General features: G+C 58.1%; 1 protein-coding gene across 1 annotated transcript; it reads right to left on the minus strand.

The window, feature by feature from the left end:
* Positions 1–1,807: 1,807 nt before the first annotated feature.
* Positions 1,808–26,357, minus strand: NUDCD3 (NudC domain containing 3). Its single transcript, XM_058042528.1, is given in 7 exon segments — positions 1,808–1,995; positions 2,511–2,699; positions 7,035–7,178; positions 11,247–11,379; positions 24,890–25,182; positions 25,923–26,214; positions 26,216–26,357. Coding segments are annotated over 7 exon segments (1,188 nt in total). The 5' UTR covers positions 26,242–26,357; the 3' UTR covers positions 1,808–1,884.
* Between the last annotated feature and the right edge of the window lie 163 nt (positions 26,358–26,520).

Here is a 26,520-nt window from a genome sequence, read left to right on the forward strand (position 1 = left end):
TCAAAGACCCCCCCCATCCCCGCCCTGCCTTCTCCCCCCGCGGGGAATCCCCCCGTTCCCCCCAACCCCAAGCGCCCTCCTCCCGCACCACTGTCACCCCAAACAACCCTGCCAGGCTCCAACGCCTCCCCGAGCACTGCACCCGGCAGGGGTCGGGGCGGGACAGAATCGCCCCGTGCCTCCCCCAAGGGCACCTTGGAGCCCCCCGGTGCCGCAGCACAGCGCGGGGGACACGCAGGGGCCGCCCCGGGGGCAGAGCGGCCGCAGGGCCGGGGGCAGCGGCGTCCCCCCGCCCCGGAGGGTGCCTGGGCGGGCGGTGGGCGCGGGTGGGCGGCGGGCGGCTGGCGCTGCCGTTGCCATGGGGACCGCGGGTGGGCGGCGGGGGGCCGGGGGGGCCCGGTGAGCGCATCGGCACCGGGAGATGCCGGCACTGGGTGGGTGACACCTCGGGCGGGGGCGGCATCCCCAGAGCACCCACCGTGTGGAACCCAGCCCGCCGTGGGGATCCCAGAGCCACCCCCCTGCCCCACGGACACGAAAATCCAGCGCCTCTCCCCAGGGATCTCACACCACACCCCGAGGAGTCCAAAATCTAGCCCCCCTCCCGCGGGATCCCACATTCCAACACCCCCACACCCAAGTAACCCCATAAATCCGGCCCTCCTTCGGGTATCCTACACCAAGCCCCTCCCAGGGATGGCAGAATTCACTCCCTCCACCCCCAGGAGTCCTATATCCACACCCCGATGGACCCCCAAAAATTCCACTCTCCTCCAGGAATCCCATATCCACCACAACACCCACCCCAGTGTCTGGAGCCCGTGCTGGCAGACAGACAGACAGACAGACAGACAGACACCCCGGGCTCGGTGCCCCCGTCCTTGTCCCCTAAGCAAGGTGATGCTGGAGAATCGGGCACACTCATCTCCCCTGGTGGCACCGAGTCACTCACAGGCCCCTCGGTGACATGTCTTTATTGCAGGCTGGGGGTGAGGGGTGGGCAACGGGCCGGGGACCCCCAGCCCACACACCCCGGGGGGAGGGCTGGTGGAAGCTGTGAGAGCCAGGCTGGGCGTGCTGGGGCCTCCTCTCCCAGGCAGACCCCACCCTCAGACAGACCCCCAATTACCATGCCAGGGAAACCCGTATGTTTCAGGGGCTCCTGCCCAGCTGCTGGCCATGAGGGGTGGGCCTGCAGCCCCCCCAAACGCCAGTGCTGTGGGGAGCACCCCTGCTGCTCCCTGACACAGGGGGAGCAAACCCCAGCGGATGGCTGTGGCCTCTGCCCACTCCCGGGTGTCCTGACCCCGTCCAGTGAGGACGTGAAGGAGGGGGAAGCCAGGAGAAAGCCTCCCCCGGGGCAGCATGGCCCCCTTGGGACACCCTGGAGTGGGGCTGGCGAGAGGATTTGGGGGTGCCAGGTGGGCAGGGTGCTGGCAGAGGCAGGCAGGGGCAGGCTTCCCCATCCCCACTGCCCGTACCCAGCACCCATCTCCACCTGTGAGGGGCAAAGCTGCCCCGTGCCAGGGCAGGGAGGGCTCTGCATCCCCAGAAACCCCAAAAGCAGTATCCTCCTCCACCAAAAACAATAACTATGCCACCCAACGCGACCCAACACGCTCCCTCTATTCCAGAAAAACATGGAGCAGCTCGAGGTGAGGGGAGGGGAGAGGAGGGGAGGAGAGGGGTCCTGGTGCCCAGGTTGCCGTGGTGACAGGATGTAAATCTGCCCACTTCCTCAGGCTTCCCCTCAGAGCACGGACGGGCTGGCAGCGTGGATCAGTGAGTCCCGGGCACTGGCGCTGGCTGGGAGGATCCTGGTGGGCATCCAGGGGCGGGCACGTCGCCTCTCCCCGCTTTATTTCTCAGTTGTTTTTGCCGCTGTCAAAACTGGACGGCGCCGGGGGAGATGTTGAACATGGAGGGGTCGAATTTCTGGCCACGGAACGGCGAGCCCTCGGTGTCCCAGCCCTTCTTTAACATCTCATGCACCTTCTGCAAAGAGGCGTCCGTCAGCCCGGGGTGACGCCACGCTGCTCCCCGCGCCCCCTGCTCTCTGCAGCTCATCCCACAGGCCCTGGGGCTGCGCGGCCACCTGACCCGCGGGAAGGGGTGTGGGCAGCAGTGCCCCTTCCTGCCTGGCTGGCAGTGGTCACTGCCAGGGGGGGCACACACCATTTCTGTGCCCAGACAGCGCCCAGGGCAGCACCAGGCAGCTCCTGGGTCGGGCTGAGCCCAGACCCATGTGGGTGCAGCCCTGAGCAGGGCCAGCTGGGGAAAGAGGCTCAGGGATGTGGGGCCCACCCCTGGCTTACGGGCACTTGCCAGGGTGCCAGGAAGGGGAAGGCAGGAGTGCATGGCAAAAGATTGATCAGCAGAACCTGACCCCCCCCAAATGTTAGTGTGGGGGGACAAATGAAGAGCTCTGAGATGGAGCAGAGCCATGGGGCCCCTTTTCCTGGGGATGGGACCCTTGAAAGGCCCGGTGGCACAAAGCAGCCAGCACCTACCAGCTCATGGCTCTGGGGCTTGCCCTGCAGCTTCTGGTGGTAGTCAAAGGTGAGGCGATCCAGCACGGCGTGCTCCTCCTCGTCCACCGTGGCCATGGAGCGCTCCTTGTTGATCTTGTCGATGTCGATCTGCTCCTCGCCCTCCAGGATGGCATTCCACCAGTACTCATCCCCCTTGTTCAGGCTGATCTGGGGACAAGCTGTGGGTCAGCGAATGGGGGGAGCAGCCCCTGTCCTGGCCAGGATGTGGCTGGTACCCCTGCCCACCTCACAGCTCCATGGCAGGGATGCAGAGCTCGGCTGACAGCAGCATGGCGCTTGCCCACCAGTGGCAGTCAAGCTCACACTAATCCAGCCTCACAGCTAGCAGAGGGGTGGCATGCTCGTGCCTCCCTCCCCCAGCAGCCAAAGGCTTTGCACAACCCTGCTGTGGGCCCCCACAGCCCCAGCTCACACCCTGAGGATGAAATCTCAGCCCACGCTACAGCTCCAAGTTGGGACCAGTGTCCCCCAGCAGTGGCTGGGGGTGACACTGGCCTGGGGCCACACGGTCAACACAGCAGCAGTGTCAGAGCCCAGCACTGTGGGATGAGGAGGCTGTGTCTGGTGGAGTGTGGGGTCAGGGACTCTGGTGTGGCAGTGCAGCCATCTTGCCTTTCCCTAACCTAGAAGGAAGCTTGGCCTCAGCTCCCCTGGCTCTGGCTGGTGGGTGGCAGCACGGGTGGCAGAGGAGGCAAGGACATCACCTGCTGCTCTGTGCCACCCCTGCTGACTGCCAGCACCTGCTTCCCGTGGCACCACAGCTCAGCAGCAGCCCCGGAGGGATGGACAAGAAGAGGGGATATCTCCCTGCTCCAGCCAACACCCTCAGCGGGAAAAGCCATCTTGATGGCAGTGCCTTGAACAGAGCTGGCTGGCCAGCAGGGCTGTGCTGAGGCCAGCAAGGGGCATCCTGCAACGGCAACTCCAACTTGCTTTCAGCTTTTCCAGGAAGAGTGGGCTCCTTCCTCCCATGTTATTTTAGCACTAATCCCAGCAGCAGGGCAGATTTATGGCATTCGTCGGCCTCTGCAAAATCATCAATAAAGGCAGACAATACAATTTGCTCAAACCTCCCAGGAAGCTCAATAGCTCCGGAGGGGAGAACACGGACAGCCATTCCTGTTACGGAGCCAAGCTTCTCCGTGGTGTGAAGAAAAGGAACCAATTAATACAGGAGGGGGTGGCTGGGGTTTAATCCTTCTGGGAGAGCAGAGCCGGTAAAATATTCCAGCTTGGGGAAGGCGTTAGTTTTTCCAGCTAGACAGGCATGCTTGTTCTCTTTTTAATTGCACAGTTCCACTTTGGAGGGGAGGGAGAGCCACCGAGGGTTTGCTCCTGGGCTTCCCAACCCTGGGTGGGCAGGTGGGGGAGCCCCCAGAACATCACCCTGAGACAGAAAGCAAAGCAGAAGGGCAGCAGCCCTGACTGTCCACACTTGCAGCAGGAGCACCCTTCGGGCTCCTCAGGTTTGGAACAGGAGGGATGACCCCATGATGCTGCTGGCAAGCTGTGAACTTCCCCAGTGAGGGCTCTCAGCAGTACGGGGAGGGCAGGGCTGAGCACCATGAACTGCATCCCCTCAGCCTCATGGCTCACAGGATGGCAAGCCGAGACTGCAACAAACGTTCAAGGCAGGACTTGCTGACAAAAGCCCAAGCGTGGAAAACAAAGGCTGAGAGGAAGAGAAAAAGAGAAGGAATGGGAGAAAAATCCTCCACAACGAAAATAATACCAAAAGGAGTTGTGCACAACACCCAGTGGGGATTGCTAAAAACAGCGAGGTTATTTTAATCTCACTTTCAACAAGCAAGCGGGTGTGACAGAGAAGGGAGAGCACAGGGATGACACCCAGGACCAGGGTACCGTGCAGCATGCCACAGGCAGGGGCACAATCCTGGGACAAAATCCTGACCAGGAGCAATGGACAGGGCCCCCCCTCTACGTCACCAGAGCACTGAGGAACAATGCCAGCTGGATTCTGCTGCCGTGCACACGGGTGTGCCAAAGGATGAGATGAGAATCATGTTGGTGTCAGGCTGGGCTCCAGCTGGGAGAGCTCCATGGAGCAGGAGGCGGAAGGCAGAGTGGTCTCTGAATGCTGGTGAGGGGAGTTCTGGGGCTGCTGGAGTGTGAGTGACATAATGAAGATGATATACGAATAAGAACACCAGGCAGGATGGGGGAAGCAGAACTAGGATGGGTTGTAAGGCAAAAACATCTCCCCATGATAAGAGCTGGAGGAGAAGGGAGTCTGCTGGTGGCACGGCTGTGAATGGCATCCCAGAAGGGAGCTGGGAGGAGGCCAGGGAGGCTGAGGACAGTGAGAAAGCTGTTACTGCAGCCACCTGAAGAATCTGGGGATCTTGATGATCCCTGACACGCCCTGCAAGAGGACACAGGACTCAACAGCCTCTGCACAGAACTGAGACCTTTTCAGACAGACAGGACCAAGCAAGAGATTCCACCTGCTTGGCACCAAGACCAAGTTCTGCTGCAGGGATCACCTCAATTCACAGACCATGAACATGCAGCATGGACAGGGCCACCAAGGTGCCCCAAGCAGTCCCCAAAGCAGGCAGGATCTCCTTGGACTACCCCAGCGCTGGCACTGGGTGAGTTCAGTTTTGGCTACATCCACAGCCTGCCAGAGAATGCCACCCCTGGGTCCCACAGGGAAGCCAGGCAGCACCTTGGAGCTTCTTGCAGGAGGGAGACAGCCCAACTGCTGCATTTGAAGCTCACAGGGAGCAATGGGGCTCAGAAAGGGTCCATATGCCCCATAAGCCCCAAATAAACCCCAATGGCCCCATCTGGGCACTGAATGAAGCAATGCCTTCCCACAAGGGTGGGTGTCCCCTGATGAATGAATCGGGAGGAGGCGCAAACCACTCCTGGCTACTCAGCGCATGGAAAAGGAGCTGCTCTTGGGCGAGGATTACTCACTCTGCTCCAGTTACCTTACAATTCTTCAAGCGAGATCTCATCCCACCATCAATATGTTGGCAGCCAGCTGGAGATCCTCACAAGCCTGGGCTCGTGCTGTTCGAGGCAAGAGCCAGCTCTGGGGCTGGGGGCGACGGCCCCCTCTGCTCCCCGCGGCCGCCCCGGGAGGCACCGAGCCGTGCCCGGCCTCTGACGGGCACTCAGGAGACACTGCCTCCCTTGCTGGCGCTGGCAACACCCACCAGGGACTTCCAGGCTTCCATCCACACTGTGGAGCAGACACCCATCGGGCCACCTCCTCTTCAACGGGTTCATGCCTTTCCAGGATTATTGCTGTGTCCCAGATCAGCTAATTTTCAAGATGTTTACGAATATTTACAAAATGCAGGCTAAGGATGCCACTACCACATCCCTTCAGTGGCCTAGCAGCATCAGAGAAGCTCCTCTCCCTTGCAGGGACCTCACTCAACCTTTTGGCACCAGCCTGTCACTCGAGGTACATCCCTGTGGATCAGCAGTGGTCGGGTGGCACTGTGCAGCCTCCCCAGACACCATTCACGGGATTCCTGACTCTGGCAGCACATTTCCACTCCATTTTCCACTGTGAGGGCTTGGATTTGGGTGCTCATCTGCTGCCACCCTCGTGCTACAGGGAGAAAGGCTTAGAGCCAGCTCGTTCCCTCCCAGGAGACAGCACGTGTCCTCTCCTGGGTCTCACAACAGCTTTGTTACTCCTGAAACTCTCCTGGAAAAGCCTCTGGGTGGAAAAGGATAGGGCAAACAAAGATGGTCACAGGTAGCAAAATCCTGCTCCTAGCACAATCCTGGCCCCCAAACTGGCATATAAACTTTGGAAACTGTTTGACACTCAGGATCCCAGGGTGAAGGGCAGAACTCCTGCAGCAGCTCCAGCTGTGAGCACAGCTGAACTCACACCCTCAGCCTGAACATCTAGAGCACTTCGGAAATGAGGCTTGGGGCTGGGAACCCACCAATAACACATAGCTGGGCATCAGCTGCCCTGAGACCTCCTTGACAGGGATGATTTGGGACAACAGACCCACAGCAAACCACAGGCCCGCTGGAGGCAGAGGAGCCACAGTGCCCACCTCAAACAAGCAGGAATCCCACGACAGGACAGAAAGGAATGGTGAGGAACAGGCACCTGCCAAGATGCTGGGGCTGGAGTGGGGCCAGGAGAGTTGGAGGGCAGGCTCAGCACGGCCAGTGTGCAGGACCAGCAGTGCAGTGCAGGGCCCCATGCTGGGATTGAGGACAGAGACCACCCTCAAGTGATGGCTGTGCTGCCTGCCCTCAGCTGGAGCTGGGGACCCCTTTGCCCAGCCCACACCCTGACAGGCAACTCAGGAGTAGGAGGCAAGGCACAGCACACAGGCAAGGGCAGCATGAGCCAGAAGTTGGACAGGCAAAGCCAGACACATCTAGAGCTGGCTCCAACTTCCAGCTGCTCCAGTTTCCTGGGTTAAGTGTGGCAGAGCTGCGAGCCAAGCAGACACAGCTGGTGTAGACCACCCTTACCAAAATACACTTCCCAGGCTCCAGGCTCCACAGGGAACTCTCTGTGTTGATCTTGTGGGTGAGCTTCCCTTCCATGAGGACGTGTTGGCTGCTTCCCTCCAGCACTGCTACACGAATGGCACCACTGCTGATATCCACAGACACCTGGAAACAAACACAGACACGATAATCCGGAAGGCTCCTGCTTCCCTTCTCACTGTGCAAGCTGGGGTTTGGGGTCAAGTGCACTTGCAAGGGGATGAGAGAGAGAAGAGCTTCCAGTCCTGTCTGTAGCAGCAGGGTGAGAATCCCACTGTTCTCTCACAGCAAAGAGCAACAGTTTGGAGGAGAGAGGGAGCCTCTTCAGGGAAGGAAAAGCAGTACAGCCAGCAACCGGGGGTCCCCTGAAGAATTCAAGGCAGCTGGTTCTACCCTGTGCCTCAGTTTCCTCTCAAAGAAGACCAGTAATGCTACAGGCCTCTGAACAGCATTCAAAGGTTGGACATCTACTCGCTGTGAGAGAGCTCTTTAGGGTTTGCCTCTCTGCCACCATGCCAAGCTGGGCATGAATGTGTGTGATCCTGATAGCTGAGCAGGGGCTGATAGTGTCGGGGTTCCTACACTAGGGCTGCAGTTGGTCATCCCCTATTTGCTGCACCATGCTGAAAGCTTGCTCCTTGGCTCTGCTTCTGCTGCTGGAGGCAGCCCTGGGCTGAGCCCAGGCCTCCCGTCGGGCGTGTGAGGAGGGGCTGTGCGCAGGAGGAATGCTGCAGCACGCTTTCCTGGCTCCCTGCTACAGGGGCAGCTCCGTCCCCAGGAACGGGGCCAGCGCCCGCCCACAGCAGCCATATGGGGAACCCTGCTCCGACCTGCCATGCAGGTGACATGGCTGTCCCCCGGGGAGACAGAGGCAGGCTGTGAGAGGCACGCCGTTCCCCTGGTCTCTGTGGAGACCATATGTTCTCTCCTGTCCCCTCCAGCCCCGAGGTGCTGCCAGCAGAGCCCGCGCCAAGCCAGGGGATGTGGGGAGGACCTGGCTGGGAAGGGGCAGGATTGTGGCCCCCTGCGCTGGCCCGAGAGGAGGAGACTGCAGTGAGATTTGCCTGCATTCTCTCCCAGAGTTCCCCCAGATCTTCCTCCTGCTCTGCAGATCTCATTTGAAATGTTATTACATTATCCATTACCTAGGAGACTTCCAGCAGCTCACTAGCTCCACGCAGGCAGAAGACAGGCAGAGCTGCTCCAGCCAGGGAGGGAGGGCGGCTGTGTGTGACTGATGTCACCGGGGTACAGCCCCCAAAGCTGCTGTGTGCTCCGGCAGGGGCACAGCAGGCCCAGCACACACAGCGCAGGCACTCAGCTCCCGTGGCAGCTGGCAGCAGGACCGTGCTCACAGGGGACTGGGGACGGGACAGGAGGACGGCAGAGGACAGCAGGCTGTCCCCCGGCTGGGATGAAAACACCTCCAGAGGAGGTGCTCCCTCCATGGAGCAGCTCCCTCAGCCCAGTGCTGGCACCTTACTGCAGAGAGGCAGGGGGATGAGGCTCTGCCCTCCACCACCACCATCTGCTCAGGCTCCTGGCTGCAGGGACAGAGCTACTGGTGCTGGCCCTCAGCACAGGACAGGGCCTGCCCAGAAAGGACCAAGGGGAAAAAGGCAAGGTGATTCCTAAGCTGGAGACATGGCAGGCACAGGTCTGTGGCAGGCATTGTGTCTGTGGGTTCTACATGGACAAAAATAAGCAAATATGAGAGGGTTTTATTCACAGGTGGCTGCAAAAGGTATCTGGTGGGACCAAGGGACACCTTTTAGGTAGCTCTGGGACCAGCAATGAGTTGAGAGAGGGAGAAGAGAAACCCAAATGGAAGAAGTCTGGGAAGACTTCACCTGGCCACTTTGCTGTGCAAGTAGACAACATGAGAAGCCATTCCAACACTGCTTCTACCTGCACCTAGCAGGAAGGCCCCACCCAGCACAGCAGCCCCCCAGGAGTAGGGACAGGGGCAGCACATGCCCTGCTGGAGAGCCCCTCCGTGCATGGAGGGACATGTTTGAGAGGACTCAGGTGTGCACAAGGTGGTACCTGTGGACAGCCCTCACCTGGGGAAGGCCAAGAGCAAGCCACAGTACTCGGCAGCTCTGAAGCTTCCTGTGCCTCCCCATGCGCTCCCTGCGAGTACCTCTGCTGCCCAGAACACCTGGCTGCCCCAAGGAAAGCCAGCTCTCGTGGTGTGCTGTGGCCTTTTCACCACAGGGATTTCTGTGCACACCGCGCGCCCACGCCCGCCCACGCAGCTCAAACGAGCAAATACAAACTGAGAGAGGAATCGAGCTTGTCTCCTTTTGAGTTCAGCAGAGAGAGGCCTGGAGTCATCATCTCTGTTTGAGCGCTCAGATCCAGGGGCCTCTGCTGCGCCCACAAGTAGATCAGAGCGGGGGGACCATGGGGGAAGATGCTCTCACCTACCCAATCACCCATTCCAGCTCCAAGGACACCTGAGCTCCAAACAAGGAAACCTTAAGCTCACCAGAGCAAAATGTGCCATAGCAACAGCCTGAAACCCAAAAAGTGTCATAAGGAAGACTGTGAGCAACATTAGAGTTGGGTGCACTCTGAACTCAGGGACCAAATGCGGAAATTTTTTATCTTGCCTTGGCAGGCAGAAGCCAAAAACCTGGTAATTTTTTTAAAATATGAAGTTGTCTGAATGCAAGAGAATGTTGCTCTTGTGCAAGTACCCATGAACACGTCCAAAGTACATGGAGCTTTTAAATTGCTCTGAGTCCTCCTGCTCTGGCCAAAGCCCCAGCCTGTCTGTTCTCATTCCCTCGAGGCTGGGAATACACAGAATCATTTGGAAATGGAAACTCAGCTGCCAAGAGGAGCCCCAAGGAGGATGGATGAACAAAACACCAGGAAAGAGAGTGCGAGGAGAAGGGAAGTCCAGCATCTGAACAACCAATTGCTTCAAGAGGGCAGCGTGGGCAAGTACTGGGGCAAGGGTGGGCAGAGCCATGCCACGGGCACAGGGGAAGGGGGTGCCTTAAAGCCCCCCTGCCCCTTCTGAGGTGCAGGGACTCTTCCACAGCCATGGCACAGTCTTGAACCAAGGAAAGGTCAGGAAACCATATCCTGTCTCCACTCCTGTGAGCTCCTGCAGGCTCCTGAACCTCTCCCTGGCCAAGGATGGAGCAGACAGAGCCCTGTGTGGGGTTTTTGGAAAGAACACAACTTCCCTAGTCAGGGAGAGGAATCGTGACCAAAGTTTGATGCAGAGGGATGGAATATCCATCTGGACACCCCAGAATCCTTTCAAGAAACACTCTGGGTTTGTTTTAGAGACCCACTGGGAAAGATGCATTTTCCTGGTGCATCCTGCTGTGCCTGTGACAGCCGTGTGCCCCCTCACCCCTCTGGCCCGGGCTGCTGCCGCTGCTGCCAGTGACATTCCTTGGCATGCTGAGGAGCTGTGTAGGCTGAAGCCAGTGACAAACTCCAGCGTGCTCCTTTCAGCCACCCTGGAAGCAGAGAAGAGCAGAGGTGGGGGAGCACAGGCTTCCCAAATGGAAAAATACAGAGGGAAGGGCAGCATTTGGGAAAGAGTTCTAGCTGCAGCTAAGGCCAGCCATGGGCACACTCCCTCTGGGTCCCTGACCGGGAGGGAACAGAAGGGGTGCAGGAAGAACAGCATGAGCACAAGCAGAACAGGGGAGCTCCTGCCTGAGCCAAAGACAGGAGAGACCTCTCTGTGCATGAAGCCAGCCAGGAGGAGGGGCTGGCCCGCAGCCTCCTCCCCAGGCCGGCTCCCTTCCATCTAGAGCAGGTCAAGCCACACAGGGGCTGTGCCTGATCCAGCTCCCCAGTGCCAGAGGAGCCGTTCCAGCAGCTCCTGCTTCCAAACACAAGGCAGAAGACACTCAGAGCCAGAGGAACAACTGAGGAAGGGCATCCATCCCCAGCCAGGCTCCAAAACACACGTGTGAGTATGCAGGTAGTGGAAGCAGAAAGAAAAAGCACAGAAGGGGTGAGGCAGTGCCAGGGAGCCTAGCTGAGATGGAGCAGAGGACAGTGCAGCACAACAGGAACACGGACAGGCTGTGATCTCAGTCCTCACCAGACTCACACTGTGGAACATGGCACAGCCACATCTTGGTGCTTCAATCCAAAACACGGTCTCCCAGGAAAGCTGTGCACCCAAATGCTACAGAGACACCACTCACATCACTTTACCTGCTTGCCTTTGACAATGTGCTTGGGCACAGGCACTTTAATTTCCAGATCACTGTAATCTTGGGACCAGGTGTAATTCTCTCGCACAGCTCCGTTGTAGCTGTCAGGGTTTGTCTGGAACTGCTCCTGTCTGCTGTGCAGGGAGAAAGGGGACACAGGTTAAATGTCAGAAAGATCAGAGCCTGGAGAGAGCAGGAAGCCTGAGAACAGCATGCAAGAAACCAAAAGGGAGGGCATAGCTTCCGCTCGGTCCTCCTAGAGCATCTCTCCCTCATTGCTGGCTCTATGGAAGGCAGCAGGTCCAAGGAAGCAGCCCCAGGACAGAGGGACTACAGCCACCCTGCCCACTGTGGGTGATTCACAGTCCCATCTCCCCAGTCTGCTGCAGGGACAACAACCCTGCTGAAAGGACAGGTGCTGAGACACACGATGGTTTGGCTGCCCAAAAGGTGCAGAGCTGGCCCCCAGTGCGTCCAGAGCACCTTCCTGGCCACCTCTGCTCCAGTGCAGAGCTCCTTGTTCCCTCCTCTTCCCATCACAGCTGGAGCAGGGACACTGGCACGTGCTGGGTGTGAGCTGTCCCCCAAGCCACTGTCATGGCTGCAGAGGTGGTGGCCTATGGTTGTGACCTGAAAACACAGCAGTGGTTCTCCTCACACTGATTTTAACGTTTGGGAAAACCACCAGCTGTTATGAGCAGGGCAATTGCTCACAGAGAGGGGATGGAGCTGGGGACCAGGATGCCTCAAGAGCCATCCCAGGGTGCCTGGACAAATGAATCGTGAGCAACACACTGAGCACAACACTGTCTCTTTCAGCTGTGGAAATGCCAGAAAAGCTGAGGAGATGGCTGTAGGGGTAAGATGGAGTTTATCACATCAATAAGCAATAATCAATACTGTGTTTCCAGACAAGAAAGGAGATCATCACACCTATATCCCTTTAAACTGCTGGGCTGGGGATCTATTCCACTGAACCCTCACAGAGAGGGCTTTCAAATAAAACCAAATCTCTTCTAAAGATAGCTGTGGTGCTAACAAAAGGCAGAGTTATTTTAAAATGTTTTGATACCCACCTAGGCTTCAATGTAGAGCTGGATAAACATGGGGGTCAGGGACTTACATGAAGGGGGGGCTGGTGAGGAGCAGCCCCCGGGCACAGACAGCTTTGGGGAGCCTATCTTCCCGTGCCCCTCTCCCCTCCCGGCACCCGCACTCTGGGGGGCCCTCACCAGCACGGAGTGGGGCTGGCTGCAGCAGCACGGTGCCCTGAGGGTTATGTAAGAGCCATCTATTTAAATTAAATTAGGCTGTAAGACAGCCGGAGGGGGCTGTCGACGTGGCTGCACCTCCCCATTTTTTTTTCTCTATGGTTTCACGGGGTGCACCAAGGGTTTCAGCTGCCCTGCTCCACGGCGCACCGGGGTGGTTCTGATCCGCTCCCAGGCCCTGAAGGCGCTGCTGGCACTGGCAGCTCCCAGGCTCCCAGCCTCTGCTGGCTATTTCAGGGGGCATCGCTTCATTTTCGGGCATCTTGGCCTTGGCTGGCAGTCGCCCATTGGGTGCCCATTGCCATGGAAACAGGGTTGGCATGGCAGCGGGCTGCTGCGTTGGCTCCAGCTGTCGCTTCCCAGCCGCCCCCGGACTGGAGGAGTCAAACAGGCTGGAGGGCGAGGAGCCCGGGCTGCAGGCGGGCAGGGGCTGCAGGGCAGGGGCTGCAGGGCAGGGGCTGCAGGGCCTGCCCCGCGGCAAGGGAACCTGCTGAAGCGCACAGGCACGGCCCCGCGTTGGCTCACGCGTGCCCTGGTCCCGCCTAGGAACGGCCCAGTGCTGGAACGCAGCTTGGCTCTCGGGGCACAACATCTCGGAGACCACTCTGCATCGGCCTCTGGCAGCGAGGAGGGTCTGTGCAGCCCGGGGCAGCCTGGCTGGCTGCATGCCCTCACAAGATGTTTACCCATGCTGTGGCATCTGCCCAGGCACGGCACAGCTTCATGGGACTCCTGCCCTCCATCCAGGCTGGCCACAAGGCCACACGGTGAACCAGAGGACAAATCTGACCCAATTTCAAACCCAGCTGGGCTTTTTTCCTCCTAAGAGAGTGTTTCCTTCTAAGCAGTGTTGGCCACTTTCTGTTCTTCTGTGACCTTCAGGGGCAGCAGCCATGGAGGGGGTTCGACACCCCACAGTCCTACCTGCCCCACCCTTCAGGTCTCTGCAGCCTCCCTCCATGACAAGCCCAATTTTCTGGCTCAGAAGCCACGCTGGCCAAGGCACAGCCCAACCTGGCTCCTCCCAAACCTGCCAGCAAGCCACCTGGAGGAAGCTGGGAATTGCCACCCCAAGTGTCAGTGGCTCCTTGCAATCACAAAAGAACCAGACAAGAACCATCAAACAGCTGTTTCCCCTGTTTCCTCCAGACCTCTCCTGGGAAAAACTCAAAAGGGAGCAGGAGGAGGCAGTGGGCTTATGCCCAGCCAAGGCTCATGAGACCAGATGCAGATCATCAAAGGTGGGAGAAATGCACTGGTACAAAGGCACAAACGGTGAGATGCCAGCTGCAAATGCCACACAGCCTCAGCACGGATAAAACCAGCAATCACTCACTGTCACAAAGCCACCAGGTCTGCTCTGGATGTGCCTTCTCCTCAGAAGAGAGAGCAGAGCCCAGCCAGGCAGTTCTGGATAGCCCCTCTGGGAGATTACCAAACGCAATCGCGCTGCCTACGAGGGCACAGGTGGACTCACCAGCCCCACAGCCGGTGTTAACTGTGCAACAGGGAAACTGAGGCAGGACTTGCTCTGTCCAACGTCTCTCTGCACAGCATAGGGACTGTGCAGGGGACAGCAGCCTTACTCCCAGGCCAACTGTCCCTGTGGGACAGCTCTGTCCTTCTCCTGCTGCTAGAGTGCCAGAACTGGAGCACGGCCGGCTGAAGGAGGGACATGTCACCACCACCTCTGCCATCACGTGCAGCTCACTGGACAAGCTCAGCCCCACTGCCTCGGCCCTGCAGCCCCCCACCCAGCTTCAGGGGGAGAAGTTCCACCTGAAGAGTGCCTAAACCTCCCTCCAGCCATGGCTGCTCGTCCTGGGGAGGCGAGTTCCAGTGCCATCACTTCTCCACTCCTCTCCTCCCCAACTCCCAGTCCAAATCCCTCCAGGTGTTTACCCAAGACACCACCAACCTCTGCTTCAGCTCTGTTTCCGATGTTAAAAATCCATGCATGGGCTTTGTACCCCTGAACAGGATCACGGGGGGACTCACGAAGCCTGGATAATTTCACTGCCAGGGTAACTGCCAGCTCTGGAGCCATGGAGGATGCAGGGTGGTGAAGTCAGGCCGCAGCCTTGTTAGGCACTGCTGACAAACGGCTGACAGCTCTACCACCTCCTGGAGCAACTCTTCCTTTCCTGGACACTTTCCAAACAGATCTCTGCCTGGTCCAACTGTGCTTAGCACACACCAGTGGCACTCCAGAATTGGACCCTGCTCCTTGGCTGGGAGGCAGCTTCCCTCACCATTCACAGGAGACAGCTCTGGCTCACAGCAGGTTGAGCCAAGCCATGCCACCATGCCGGAGGTGGCTCTCCTGGCCAAAAGCATCTGCCACGTTGTCCCAAGAGCACCACTGTGCAGGGCGTGAGAGAACCTCCTGCACCAAGACCACGGTTCCTGCTCCCATCCCAGAGCCAGCAGCTGAAGAGAGAGGTCAGATCCAGCCCACAGTGTGGGTTGGGTGGTGATTGTCCAGCAGTACGGCCACTCCTGGTGTGATGGTCACTCACCAGACTGCCTGAGCGCCTGCTGGGCTGGGGCAGGTGGTGGCAGGACTGAGGGGAGGGAGGGTGACAAAGCACCAGCTTTTAAACCCAAGGGTTTGGCACTGCGTGCACTTGGCTGCCGGGTGGTGGGGATGGTGGGGGTGGGTCTATGTGTTCTGTCTTGTTCTATTTTTGCTCGCAATGTGTCATTTTGGGGGAGGTGAAACCTTTAACAATGCACCGTCGAGAAGCAGCCGATCTGTTCCCCACTCCTCAGAGCCACATGGCGCAGCCGCTGCGTGTCCCTGGCACTGCAGCCACTCCCTCCCTACACCCTGGGCAGCCACACGAGGGGACGGCACTCCCTGAGAGGTGGCAGTGCTGTCCCTGGTGGACGTGCTGGATGTCAAGCCCCATTCACAGATGCCTGGGCATTTCTTGCTCTGGGATTCCCAGCTCCGTGGGTTGGTGACGCACGATGAGCTGAGCAATGTGGAAATGGCAACAGCAATCCTGGCTCTGTGGACAGTCAGCTGAACACGTTTCTGTCCTTGGAGCTCAACAGCTGCAGCACCAACTCTGTGAACACTGTGCTGGACACAAACAAAGAGCAGGAACCAAACACACCCAAGGATCTGGTTGGTTGAGCTGAGAAGAAGCAGGGCAGCTCACTGAGTTCCTCTTCACTGAGGAATTTTGGTGCAAGCATGCAGAAGTTGAGGAAAAGTATGAGGAGCAGAGCTGGGAAAGTGTCATGGGAAGGAACTGATATCTCATAATGCCAATGGACCCCCTTTTCCCCCCACAAGAAGGAAAAAATTCTAAGGATTTTGAGAACAACTCAACGAAGGTGATCCTCTCAGCCTGGAGCAGTTCAACTGCAGGTAGCACAGGGCTGCTGGGAACCAGCACCATGTCAGCAATAGCCATCCTCCTGCTGTGGCAGCACTCGGGTCACCCTCCTAGGGTGGCCCATCACAGCCCTGGCAGCTCCAGGCATCCACCACAGATCCCTGCTCCCTCCTGGGGAAGCTCCTTGCACCACAGCTGCATCCTGCCCTCCCAGCACTAGCGCGGCTGCAGGCAGCCAGCAGGGCAGAAACCACAGAGCAGTGCCACCTAGGCAGGCAGGCGGATGGCAGAGCCCATTCTGCAACGCTGCAGAAAAGCCACGCTCACCCAAAGACACCAGCACACACAACAGAATACAGATTTGCTGGAATGCAGATTTCCAGAACTTCTGCCTACTAGCCTTTCAGATGAGAACCAAAAGTGCTCAAGATACAGGAAGGTCTGTGCACCCCAAAAAGCTCCTACCAAGCTTCAGCCAAAGCTAAAAAAAAACAGCTTCTAAGATTTTGAAAAGGGTAAAGTGTGTCCTCTGCTCCTCAGGGTTCCAGTGTGGGTTCTGTAGCAACAGGCAGGGAATCCAGAGGTTTAACCTCATCAGAAAGCTTCAATCCCAAAGCTGCAGGGACTGTGGGCACAGAAAATCCCAGCTTTGCACTCCTTCTGCAAGCAAGCTGCAAAGGAGCCTCACTCCCACCTCCAGATTTAACATCTTTTGGCATCAAAACATCAGGACAGTTGCACTTTCTGTCTCTGGGCTCTGCCTGGGAAGTGCCAGGGTAGGAAAACGTAGACTGCAGCTCCCAGACCTTCCTGGGGTCCAGGAGGCACCCAGGGCTCCTCAAAGGCTTCTCTGTACCACCACTTCAACTAATGAGGGCTCCGGCACAGCATTAAGCAAGCTGAATGCCAAATCCCTTCCTTTACAGTTCAAGTCACACTGCAGTCAATAAGCTCCAGGATCCCCTCTGATCCCCTGTGATCCATCCCCATCCTCTGTGACACTTCTTGTCCAGCAGCAAGCTCCAGCCCTGAGCAGCAGTGGTCCAGGGCCCTCCCAATCCTCAGGGTTTCTTCCAACCCAGGTGTATTTGGTTTGCTGGAGAACCACTCAAATCCAGTTTTGGAAAGTCTTCTTCACCCCCGAAGTGAGCAGAGGTCTGTCAACAGTTCCCCATAGCCCATTATCCCTGGGGTCCTCAGCACACATCCCCAGGACTGCACTGTGCAGCTTGATGATCCTGCTCTCAAACACACAAAGTGAAAAATACCAGCCGGGGCCTTCCCCCTCCCTCTGACACCCGAGGCACAGCCTAGCCAGGAAGTGCAGCCCAGGCTCAAGCCTGCAGTGCCCACCACCAGCCTTACAAGGACCACGCAATCATGGAATTATTTCCGTTGGGAAAACCCTCCGAGACCAAGTCCAATTGTGTCCCCAGCACCGTCAAGGCCATCAAGGCCACCACTAACTGGCGTACCCAAGTGCCAAATGTGCATGTTTGTCAAACCCCCCAGGGATAAGTACTCCATCATCATGGCCCTGGGCAGCCTGTGCCAGGGCTGGGCAGTCCTTTCCATGAAGAAATCTTCCCAATATCCAAACCAAACCTCCCCTGGCACAACTTGAGGCTGTTTCCTTTTCTCCAGTCCCTTGTTCTCTAGGAGCAGAGCCAGATCCTCTCCTGTCAGACAGTTGTCAAGAGTAAGAAAATTCCTCCTGAGCCTCCTTTTCTCCAGGATAAGCCCCTCCAGCTCTCTCAGCTGCTCCCCATGTGCCTTGTACTTCAAAGGTCACCTCACCTTCAGGAAGCCTCAGAGCTTCAACTTACCACCAGGCTGGGACCAGCAACCAAAAATCAAGCCCATCAGGACACATCCCCCTAGATTCCATTGTGTCACCAAGCCCAGGTGACACAGTGGGAAGGGGTCAAGGCTCCTCCTGGGTACCAGGTGCCCACATGATGCCTTTGCTGCTCTACCCAGCAGCCAACCAACAAATGCACCTGCCTCCTCTGCATCTGGAGCCCCCACCAGCCCCACCGAGGTGCTCTGCCCCCCTCCCTGCCGGGGGAGAGCCCTGCTCTTTTCCAAGCTGGCTCACTTCAGGAGAGCTCTGAGCCTTCCCTTTTGCATCCCGAGTTATTTACAGAGCTGTTCCACAGCGCCAGCTTACTGACATTAGGCAAGTGGAAATGCCACCACCGGCTTGCAGAAGAGTGCTGGAGCGCTGGCACCAGGGGGCTAAATTTCACTACTTCTGGGATATTTAGGTCAAGGACAGCAGGACGTGCCACCGTCTGGAAAAGACCCCTGGGATCTTTATTGTTTGCAGAGCTTATACAACCTTGGGCTTCAGAGATCTCCGGAGGGAGAGACCTGCAGGCAGCCAGCCAGGCTGCCCTGGCAAAGGGGGATAAGGCCAAAAGAACCTGGTGGGATTGAGCTGTGGGAATAGAGGACAAGGTGACCTCTCGGACCCCTGCACCATCAACAGAACCTGGCCCAGTCCAGATAGTTTTCCATGTTAGGCCCCTTTTGGTGAACACTGCAATATTAAACCAAGCAAACAGTGATTGCTTTTTTACCTAAGAATTGGGCACATGCTGTCCCTTGGTTTCCAGCCCTGGGATTTTCTGCTTGTTGAGAGAAAAATTTATAGGTTTTAATTTAGTTATTTTTGGTCCCAGGACCTAATTTTGGAGCTCAGTACCTTGGTAGGGCAACCAAATGCCTTAGCAGTTCAGCACAGCACAAGGAAGCTGGCACTCTGCTGCTGATCTCACCTACCCAACTGGAGGGGCCCGGTTCTCCATGAGAACACTGGAAAATTGGACCCTGACTGCTCCTCATCATCGAATAATAATCCCCCCACAGGGCTGAAGGACCGAGCGTTTAGAAAGGCACTGAGCCACTCTGTATCCGGGTAGGGTGAAAGCGCAGAGAAAGTATCACTGCACCGCTCATTCTGTTCTTCTCCTCTTCCCCCAGCATCTGCTGCTGATGGAGACAGGATATGGGGCCAGATGGAGCTCGGCTGTATCAGGTCAGGCCGTTCTCTGAGCTCTGTCTGACTCCTGCTCATGACAGGCCCTGGCCGTGCTGGAGGAATTCCCTGTGCACAGCCCCACGTGCATAAGAGGAATCGGAACCAGGACAGATTCTCCTTAAATATGGATCAAGATCAGCTCCTTTCTAGGTCAGGCTGGAAAAACAGCATGGACTCTGAGGTGAGCTCCTCAGGAAAGCCCATAGGAGCAGCAGGGAAGGAAACCAGTTTAACTGGCTTCTGGTCTGGACAGTCCCAGACAAAACTGCTGAGCACCTAAGGGTTCCCCTCCCTTTGAGAAAGCTTGGGACAACGCAGTCTCTGAGTCCAACAAAACCAGCCTTGAAGTTAGCAGCATGCAGCAACATCTCCTCTTCATAGCCCTGCTCCCCCAGAAAGGGTGACCAGCAGTGAAATTCCTGTCCCCGGCACCTCAAGGAGGATGCAGCCATGCCAGGAAGCCCATCCTGCAGGCACCTCACAACAAAATGCCATCTGGGCTTCCAGCAAAGCCAAGCCGTTGCTAAGTTGAGTTAGACTCACACAGGCGCCTCATGGAAATTTCCCAGAGCACTGCTGTGTCATCCCAGGGACGCTCCCAGTGCGGCCCACAAAGGGTTAACTCCAGGTGGCTAGGGGTCTGGGAATGGGAGTGGTGGGTCTCAGGAGAGAGCTGGAATGTCAGGAGTTAGCTCACCAGATTAATGCATTTTGGTTCAATCTAGCCAGGGAGTACCGCAGGAGCTTTTGTAGGTCACTGCTGAGCCCCTGCTCCCCTCCCAGGGACAGCAGAGCAATGCCAGGTAGAGCAGCCCGGTGGGGGGCTCACCTGGACCAGGTGAGCGGGGCACCCAGCGTGGCCAGAGCTCTGCTGCTCAGCAGCAGCCTGTCTGCCCTCCTCCTCGGCATTGGCACTGTGTGCACAGGGTGAGCAGAGCCCCTTCCCCAGTCACAGGCTCCGCAACACCTGAAGGGTCTCCTCCAAGGAGCCATGAAGAGCCCCCTCCTCACCTCAGCCCACTCCTCTTGCTGCCCCTTTTCTCTCCACACCACAGAAGGTGAATGGCTGAGGCCACAGACACCCCAGGGCTTCTGCCCCGCACGTTGCAGTGCCCAGCAGCAGCCAAAGGGTTCCTCAGGAATGAGGCACTTGCACATCCTCCTGGCCCACCTGGCATGGTGTTCTGCGCCCCAGAGGCCCTGCTTCCTGGGTCTCCATACCCAAAGATCCTCCTCTCAGAGACCTCGCCTGCCCAGATCATCTCTAAGGCACAGACCAGAGCTGCCCCATCCTGAGCACACCTGGCTGGAGCACCTGGGAGAGACACAAGAGCTGGAGGGAGAAACACATGAAGGTGAGACATTCACCATCATGCACAGGCTTCCAGGACTGCCCTTCCCAGCCTCCTGCACCACCTCCTACCCACACTTGGAGTAAGAGAAGGGACTCACAGGACAGGGGCATGAGAGCTTCCCCCCAGTTCACACTGGGAGAAAGCAAGGAGCAGAGGGAAGCCAGGAACCAAAGTCGTAAAGCACAAGCACAGGCCGGGCTGCGCAGTGCCACACGTGGGCTGCCAGGCTCTATTTTAAATGCTGTGTGGCAAATATATGCAGGATGGAATCCAAGCTGGGGGAAGGGGAGGGTGCTGGGCAGCAGAGGTGTTCAAAATTAGGAGCTGAGCTCAGGCAAGGATGGCTTCTGGGAGCAGATGGGGGAAGAGCCAGAGCTGGGACTGTGCAGCTGCAAGGCGAGGAAGAGCAGCCCCATGGTGAGGTGTGAGGAGGGCTGTGTCCTGCTGCACTCCTGGCAAGGCAGGGACAGCAAGAGAGCTGCCACAACTGGGGCAGCTGCAAGAGGAGCCTGGCTTCTTCTGTGGCATAGAGACCTCTGTCCCTTTGGCACAGCTCTTGGCACAAGTGTCACCCCAAAGACACCTCAGTCCTCGGTGTATTTACACCAGCTGCTGCTGGGTGATCTGGCACAGCAACGTGCAGCAAAAAGGAATTGATTCACCCGCCTTTCACAAGTGAGGGAGTTGGGGAGACCTGGCCGAGCCCCAGACTGAGCCCTGAAAACCTCCACACCTGCAAAACTGGCTTGATTCATCTGGATCAACCCGGTAAAAGCTGCTACCACCTCGCTGTGCTTCATAAGATGTTCCCAACCAACAGCCCAGCACCCGGCGCAGCGCGAGGCTCTGATGGGAGCTGGCAGATCTGGGATGGTACCTGCCCTACATTTCCAGAGCCGTCAGGTTGACAGAATGAGCAAGTTTTTATATAGCTTCTAGTGGCAGCGGTTTTCTTCACCAGCGGCTGGAGGGGCGGGGGGAAGGAAGCGAGATGGAAAATATTTTTGTTTAAGCTCTTTTCTGCATTCCTGCTGCCAGAGTTGTGCATTACTCATGCGCCCCTCGTAGCCAGGCTGGTAGCTCTGGGTTTTGCTCAGAAGGAAGGGGCTGTGGAGAATTAAGCAGTTGGTTAAATTATTAATAGTCTGTCGGGGGGTGCCCGCCCGGCCCCCAGTGCCTTTCCGGGGGCTCCAGTGCCCCCCAGAGGCATCGAAACCAACTACAGCGGGACAATCCGCACGCTCCCTGCCCTCCTTCAGCCCGCACACACCCCCTGCTCCTGGCCTGGAAACCACGAGACTCCTGCGAGGGGACTGGGACAGGGCCACCTGCACCGGGTCTCACCCACCACGGGTTTAAAGTGCCCCCCAAGGGCACCAAGGGGGCTGCAGGTGTTCCACCCCACCAGCAAGTTTGGGGTGGTGGGAGCAGTAGGAGAAGAGGGAGAAGAGCCCACTGGGGAGGGCAGAAGTTGCAGTGGCAGCAGCAGAGCACACCCAGGGGAGGGCTGCCACGCAGGGCTCGGTGCTCAATGCCACAGCTGCAGGCTGCAGAACAGCACCTGAGCCTGAGGTCTGACAGGGGCCAAGCTGCAGCAGTGCCAGGACGCACGCAGAGGGTGGCGCTGGCAAGGGTTGAGTTTTAACCAGGCTCTCAGCAGACACAGCGGAAACCATCCCTCTTGGCTCCACCACACTCGCTGTCAGACCAATCCTGCTCTCACACGAGCCCCCACCTTCCTTCCTGATCCCTCCAGTTTCCTTCCTGCAGCCCTGACGTTTGTTTCAGGCAGCTGAACTCTCCTCACACCAGCTGCTGCCCCACAGCCAAAGCCCTGAGGTGAAACTTCTCGGGGCAAACCACAGCAAACGTGGCCTGAACAGGGACAGGAGCAACTGGCACTGAGCCCAGCCCAGCTCCCTCTGCTCACAGCTTCACTGGGCCTCCAACCTCTCCCTCTCTCCTCCTCTGCGAGAAAGCTGGGCTGGACACACCCAGGTCTCTGCTGTGCACTCTGGCAGGGCTTTCTTTGACTTGCTAATTTTGCCCAGGGATTGGGGTCAGACTGGCAGCCCCGGAGAAAATCCACCTTTACCAAGAGAGCTCCAGCACAGGCACTGCAGATGATTTCATTTTTGGCTTTTGGCTTATTTTTACCCCATGGGATGCACATCAGTTACTCACAAGCCCTTTCTCCTCCTCCACTGGGCCAGGTGACTCAGCAGCCACCTTGCCTGCCCCCTTTCCCCCTCCCTGTGGTGGCCACTCCAAGGCTCTTCCCCAGCACAGCTCCAGCCAAGGCTGCAGAACCTGACTCCACACTGTCCTAGAATAATGCAATCATGGAATACCCTGAGCTGGATGGAAGGCACCCACGAGGATCATTGAGTGTGGAGAGTCTGGTTCAAGCATGGCTCAAAGAAAGAGGCCATGAAGGCATACAATTGAGGGAAAAGTAAAAGGTAGTTGTCAAGCAATTCCCAGGCTTGATTCTATAAACAATTAGGCTCTCTCAAGCATCACTTTATAAACAATAAGATTCTCAGACAGTCTTCCCATAACAGGCAAAACACTCTGTCCTTGGGCTCTCTGGGAAAAGATAGCTTCCTGGAAGTTTTGGGAACTTTTCATATCACAGTGAGAACGCTGTCCTGTTTTCAATAAACAATCATAGGTATTGTAAAACAACAGGAGGGGTTAAGAGTTTTCTCTGTTAACCTATCGTGAGCTTGGATTTTGCAATAAGCATGAAGTTAATTGACTGTTATATAAAGTGGCTGATTTAATCAATAAATCGAAGTCAATGCTGATCAATGACAAGGTGGGTTGGCTTCCTTCGCTTTCAACGATTGAGTCCAACTCCTTGCACAGGACAACCTCAACAATGCCACCATTTGCCCAAGAGCGTTGTCCAAATGCTCCTTGAGCTCTGGCAGCCTTGAACACAGAGCCTGTTCAAGTGCCCAGCCATCTCCTGGGGGAAGAACCAAACCTCTCCACTCCTGCCACATATCATCCCACTGTCCCCAAGATTTTGGTCCTCAGACTGTCCCTTCCACTGTCCCTTCCATATGCCAAGGCATATGGAATATGCCCCAAAGTCTGAGCTCTGAATTCTCTATCCCCTTACAGGATTTGGGGTCCTCCAGTGGTCCACTCCTTTCGGCAGCTTGCTCCAAAACTGGCTGGGAGGAGGGAGCTCCAGCCCAAGCTTGTCTCCTCACCAAGCACCAGGGGACAGCAGGGATGAGGCACAGCAAAGCCCCACACATGGTCAGGGCCGTTGTGGGGATCAGAGAGGGTTGGCACAGCCACCACACGGGTCTGGCCACAGAACACACCAGGCAGGGGAGGAGGAGATGGAGTCTGCACAGCCAGCTCACAGCATCACCCCCGACCTGGTCAGCAAAGAAACGCAGCAGTCTGAGCCTCAGCGAGGCATGAGGGCCCTGAGGAAGGGCTGGGCAGCTCTGACCTGGCTCAGGGTCAGGCTGATGCCAGGGAAGGAGGAGTGGAGCCTGTACAGGACCTGCATTCAGGTTCAGAGGGGCCATGCTGGCCCTCCACAGCCCACAGCTTGCTGCTCAGCAGAGCCAGACTGGGAGTGTCCCAGAACCTGTGGAAAGACTGTGACACAAAGACATTTCTGCACAAATGGAGGCTGCTTGGCACTGCTGGAAAGCCACCAAGCTAAAGAGAAAACTCTGCAGCACTTGCTTGATCCTCAAAGCTGGCCCTGCTCTGAGCCAAGGGCTGGGCCAGAGATCTCCAGAGGCTTCTAAAGCCCTTTGGTGCTGCAGCTGCCAGGCCTGCCAGCAGGTAACTCACAGGTACTGCAGGTGTCTGTGCACACTCCCAGCATCAACCTGCAGGCATTGCAGGTATCCATGCACACTCACAGGTACTGCAGGTGTCTGTGCACACTCCCAGCATCAACCTGCAGGCATTGCAGGTATCCATGCACACTCACAGGTACTGCAGGTGTCTGTGCACACTCACAGGTACCGCAGGTGTCTGTACACACTCCCAGCATCAACCTGCAGGCATTGCAGGTATCCATGCACACTCACAAGTACTGCAGGTGTCTGTGCACACTCACAGGTACTGCAGGTGTCTGTGCACACTCACAACATCAACCTGCAGGTATTGCAGGTATCCATGCACACTCACAGGTATTGCAGGTGTCTGTGCACACTCCCATGTGGCTTCTGGGACGTCTCCCAGCACGCCAGGGAGTCCAGCACTCACAAAAAGGCTGCAGGACTTCCTCATGAGCCTTAGCAGGTGCCAGAAAAGGGACAGTGCACACCAAAACCAGTTTGTGGAGGAGCTGCATGGCCCAGCCCAGCTTTGTGGGGCCATGTACAGGATATGCCACCTCTCCTGCTCAGAGCAGAGTGGGAAACCCTGAACCTCCCCCAGGACAACAACTGCTGCCCTGCTGTGGGGAGTTACACAATGCCTCCAGCCTTGGAAGCCTGCAAGGGAAATCCTCACAGCCTCCCAAAGGGCTGAGTACCTGCACAGCAAAGCCCAAACCCAAAAAGGCTGTGCAGGGAACAGTGGATGCCCTGCCCAGGGTTCTGCCTCCCCCCACCAGGAGCATGAAGAGAGTGAGAGAGCCTTACGTGGGCAGCTCTGCTGGGGCAGCAGCCCCTGGGGGCTCCACTGGCGGCGGGCTGGGGGCTGCAGCACCCTGGGCTGCAGCTGGCTCCTGCGTGCCTGCAGCTTCCCCAGCATCTGCTGCTGGGATGTGCTCCGTGGTCTCCACCTCGATCTCCTGAGCCGCAGGACACAGCTTCACCCTCTCGGCGGCTGCGGCTGCCTCCTCTTCCTCCTCCTTCTTCCTCAGCTTGGCCTCGAGCTCGCGGCGCCTCTTCTCATCGTCCTGCCTGGCCATGCGCTCAAACACCCGGAACGCCTGGGGGGGAACAGCAAGCACGGGCAGCAGCACAGTGAGCAGCACTGCCCAGACAGGGACAGGAGCAGCATCACACGCCTGGGCACCTGCTCCTTCCTGCCCCGCCTCTCTCTGCACCACACACCCACCCCGAGCTGCTGCAGTCACCACAAAAACAGCTCACGACTCTTCGGAAAGTCCAATGGCCGCATCAAGCACGCCTCACAAAGCCCTGGGGGCATTTTGGAATTGTTTCTAGGGTTGTATTCTCAGAGCCAGCCTCTCCCTGGCCTGGGAAGAGGGCTGGTTACTCCAGGGAAAAGAAGAGCAGTGAGATTCAGCTCTTGGCTGGGAGGGGGCTCCAAGGAAGCCTCCCGTTACCCCATATTCCAGGCTCGCCCAGGGACCATTGACAAGCCGGCACTCAGACAAAGTTTCCAACAGGCAGGCAGGATGAGCTGGCCCGGGAAAAGCTGCAGGACAGCTGAGCTAGCACTGCCTGTGCCCAGGCAGACAGGTGCAGGAGAAGATGTGATCCCAGCAGAGGCAATCCTAGCCCTCAGCTGGCCTCCAGCCCAGCCTGCCCAGTGCAGCTGGAGGTCAGACGTGACCCACAACTGCCCGGAGCTAACCCCGCGGCCGGCCCGATACCAACACCGCCCAGCCGGGGAGACACGGCCCGTGCGGCTCGGCTCCGCGGCAATGAGAGCCCCGGCTGCCGGCAAGGCCAGGCCGCGCCATCCCCCGGGCCCCGCCGGTACCTGCAGGGCCATGGCCTGCGCCGCGCCGGGCGGGAAGCCCAGCCGGTCCCCGGGCCGCAGAAGGAGCCGGTAGAAGTCGGTCTTGCGGTAGAGGAAGCCGAAGAGGATGCGCAGGAATTCCTCCACGTTGCCGACATGCTGCAGGATGCCCAGCAGCGCCTGGTCGTACATGTCAGTGAGCGCGGCCTCCATGGCGGCCCCGGGCCCGCTGTCACGGCAACGGGTTCGGCCGCACTTCCGGTCCGCCCGGAACCCGCCCCGCGCACATCTATTCCGGCCGCCGGGAGGCCCCTCCCGCCCGCTGAGGGTTCCAGGGCATTCCCGGCCTCCGGTGGCACCGCTGGCACCTCCTGGCGCCTCCCAACAACGGCAGCGGACGCCCAGACCCCGCGCCCTGTGTCCCGGTGTCCCGTTGCCCGTGCCCTCCGTGTACCCCGTGCCCCCGGCCGCCCCCTCCCCTCGCCATTCCCGGCTCTCCCCGCGGCGGGGCGGGGCTGCAGCTCCCGCTCTGCGCCTGCAGGTGGCGCCGAGCCACGACGCCGCCGCTCGGGGGCGCGGCAGGGCCGGGCGCGGCACCGGGCGCGGCACCAGCAGCGGC

This window comes from Melospiza georgiana, chromosome 31, assembly GCF_028018845.1.
Source record: "Melospiza georgiana isolate bMelGeo1 chromosome 31, bMelGeo1.pri, whole genome shotgun sequence".
NCBI lineage: Eukaryota > Metazoa > Chordata > Aves > Passeriformes > Passerellidae > Melospiza > Melospiza georgiana.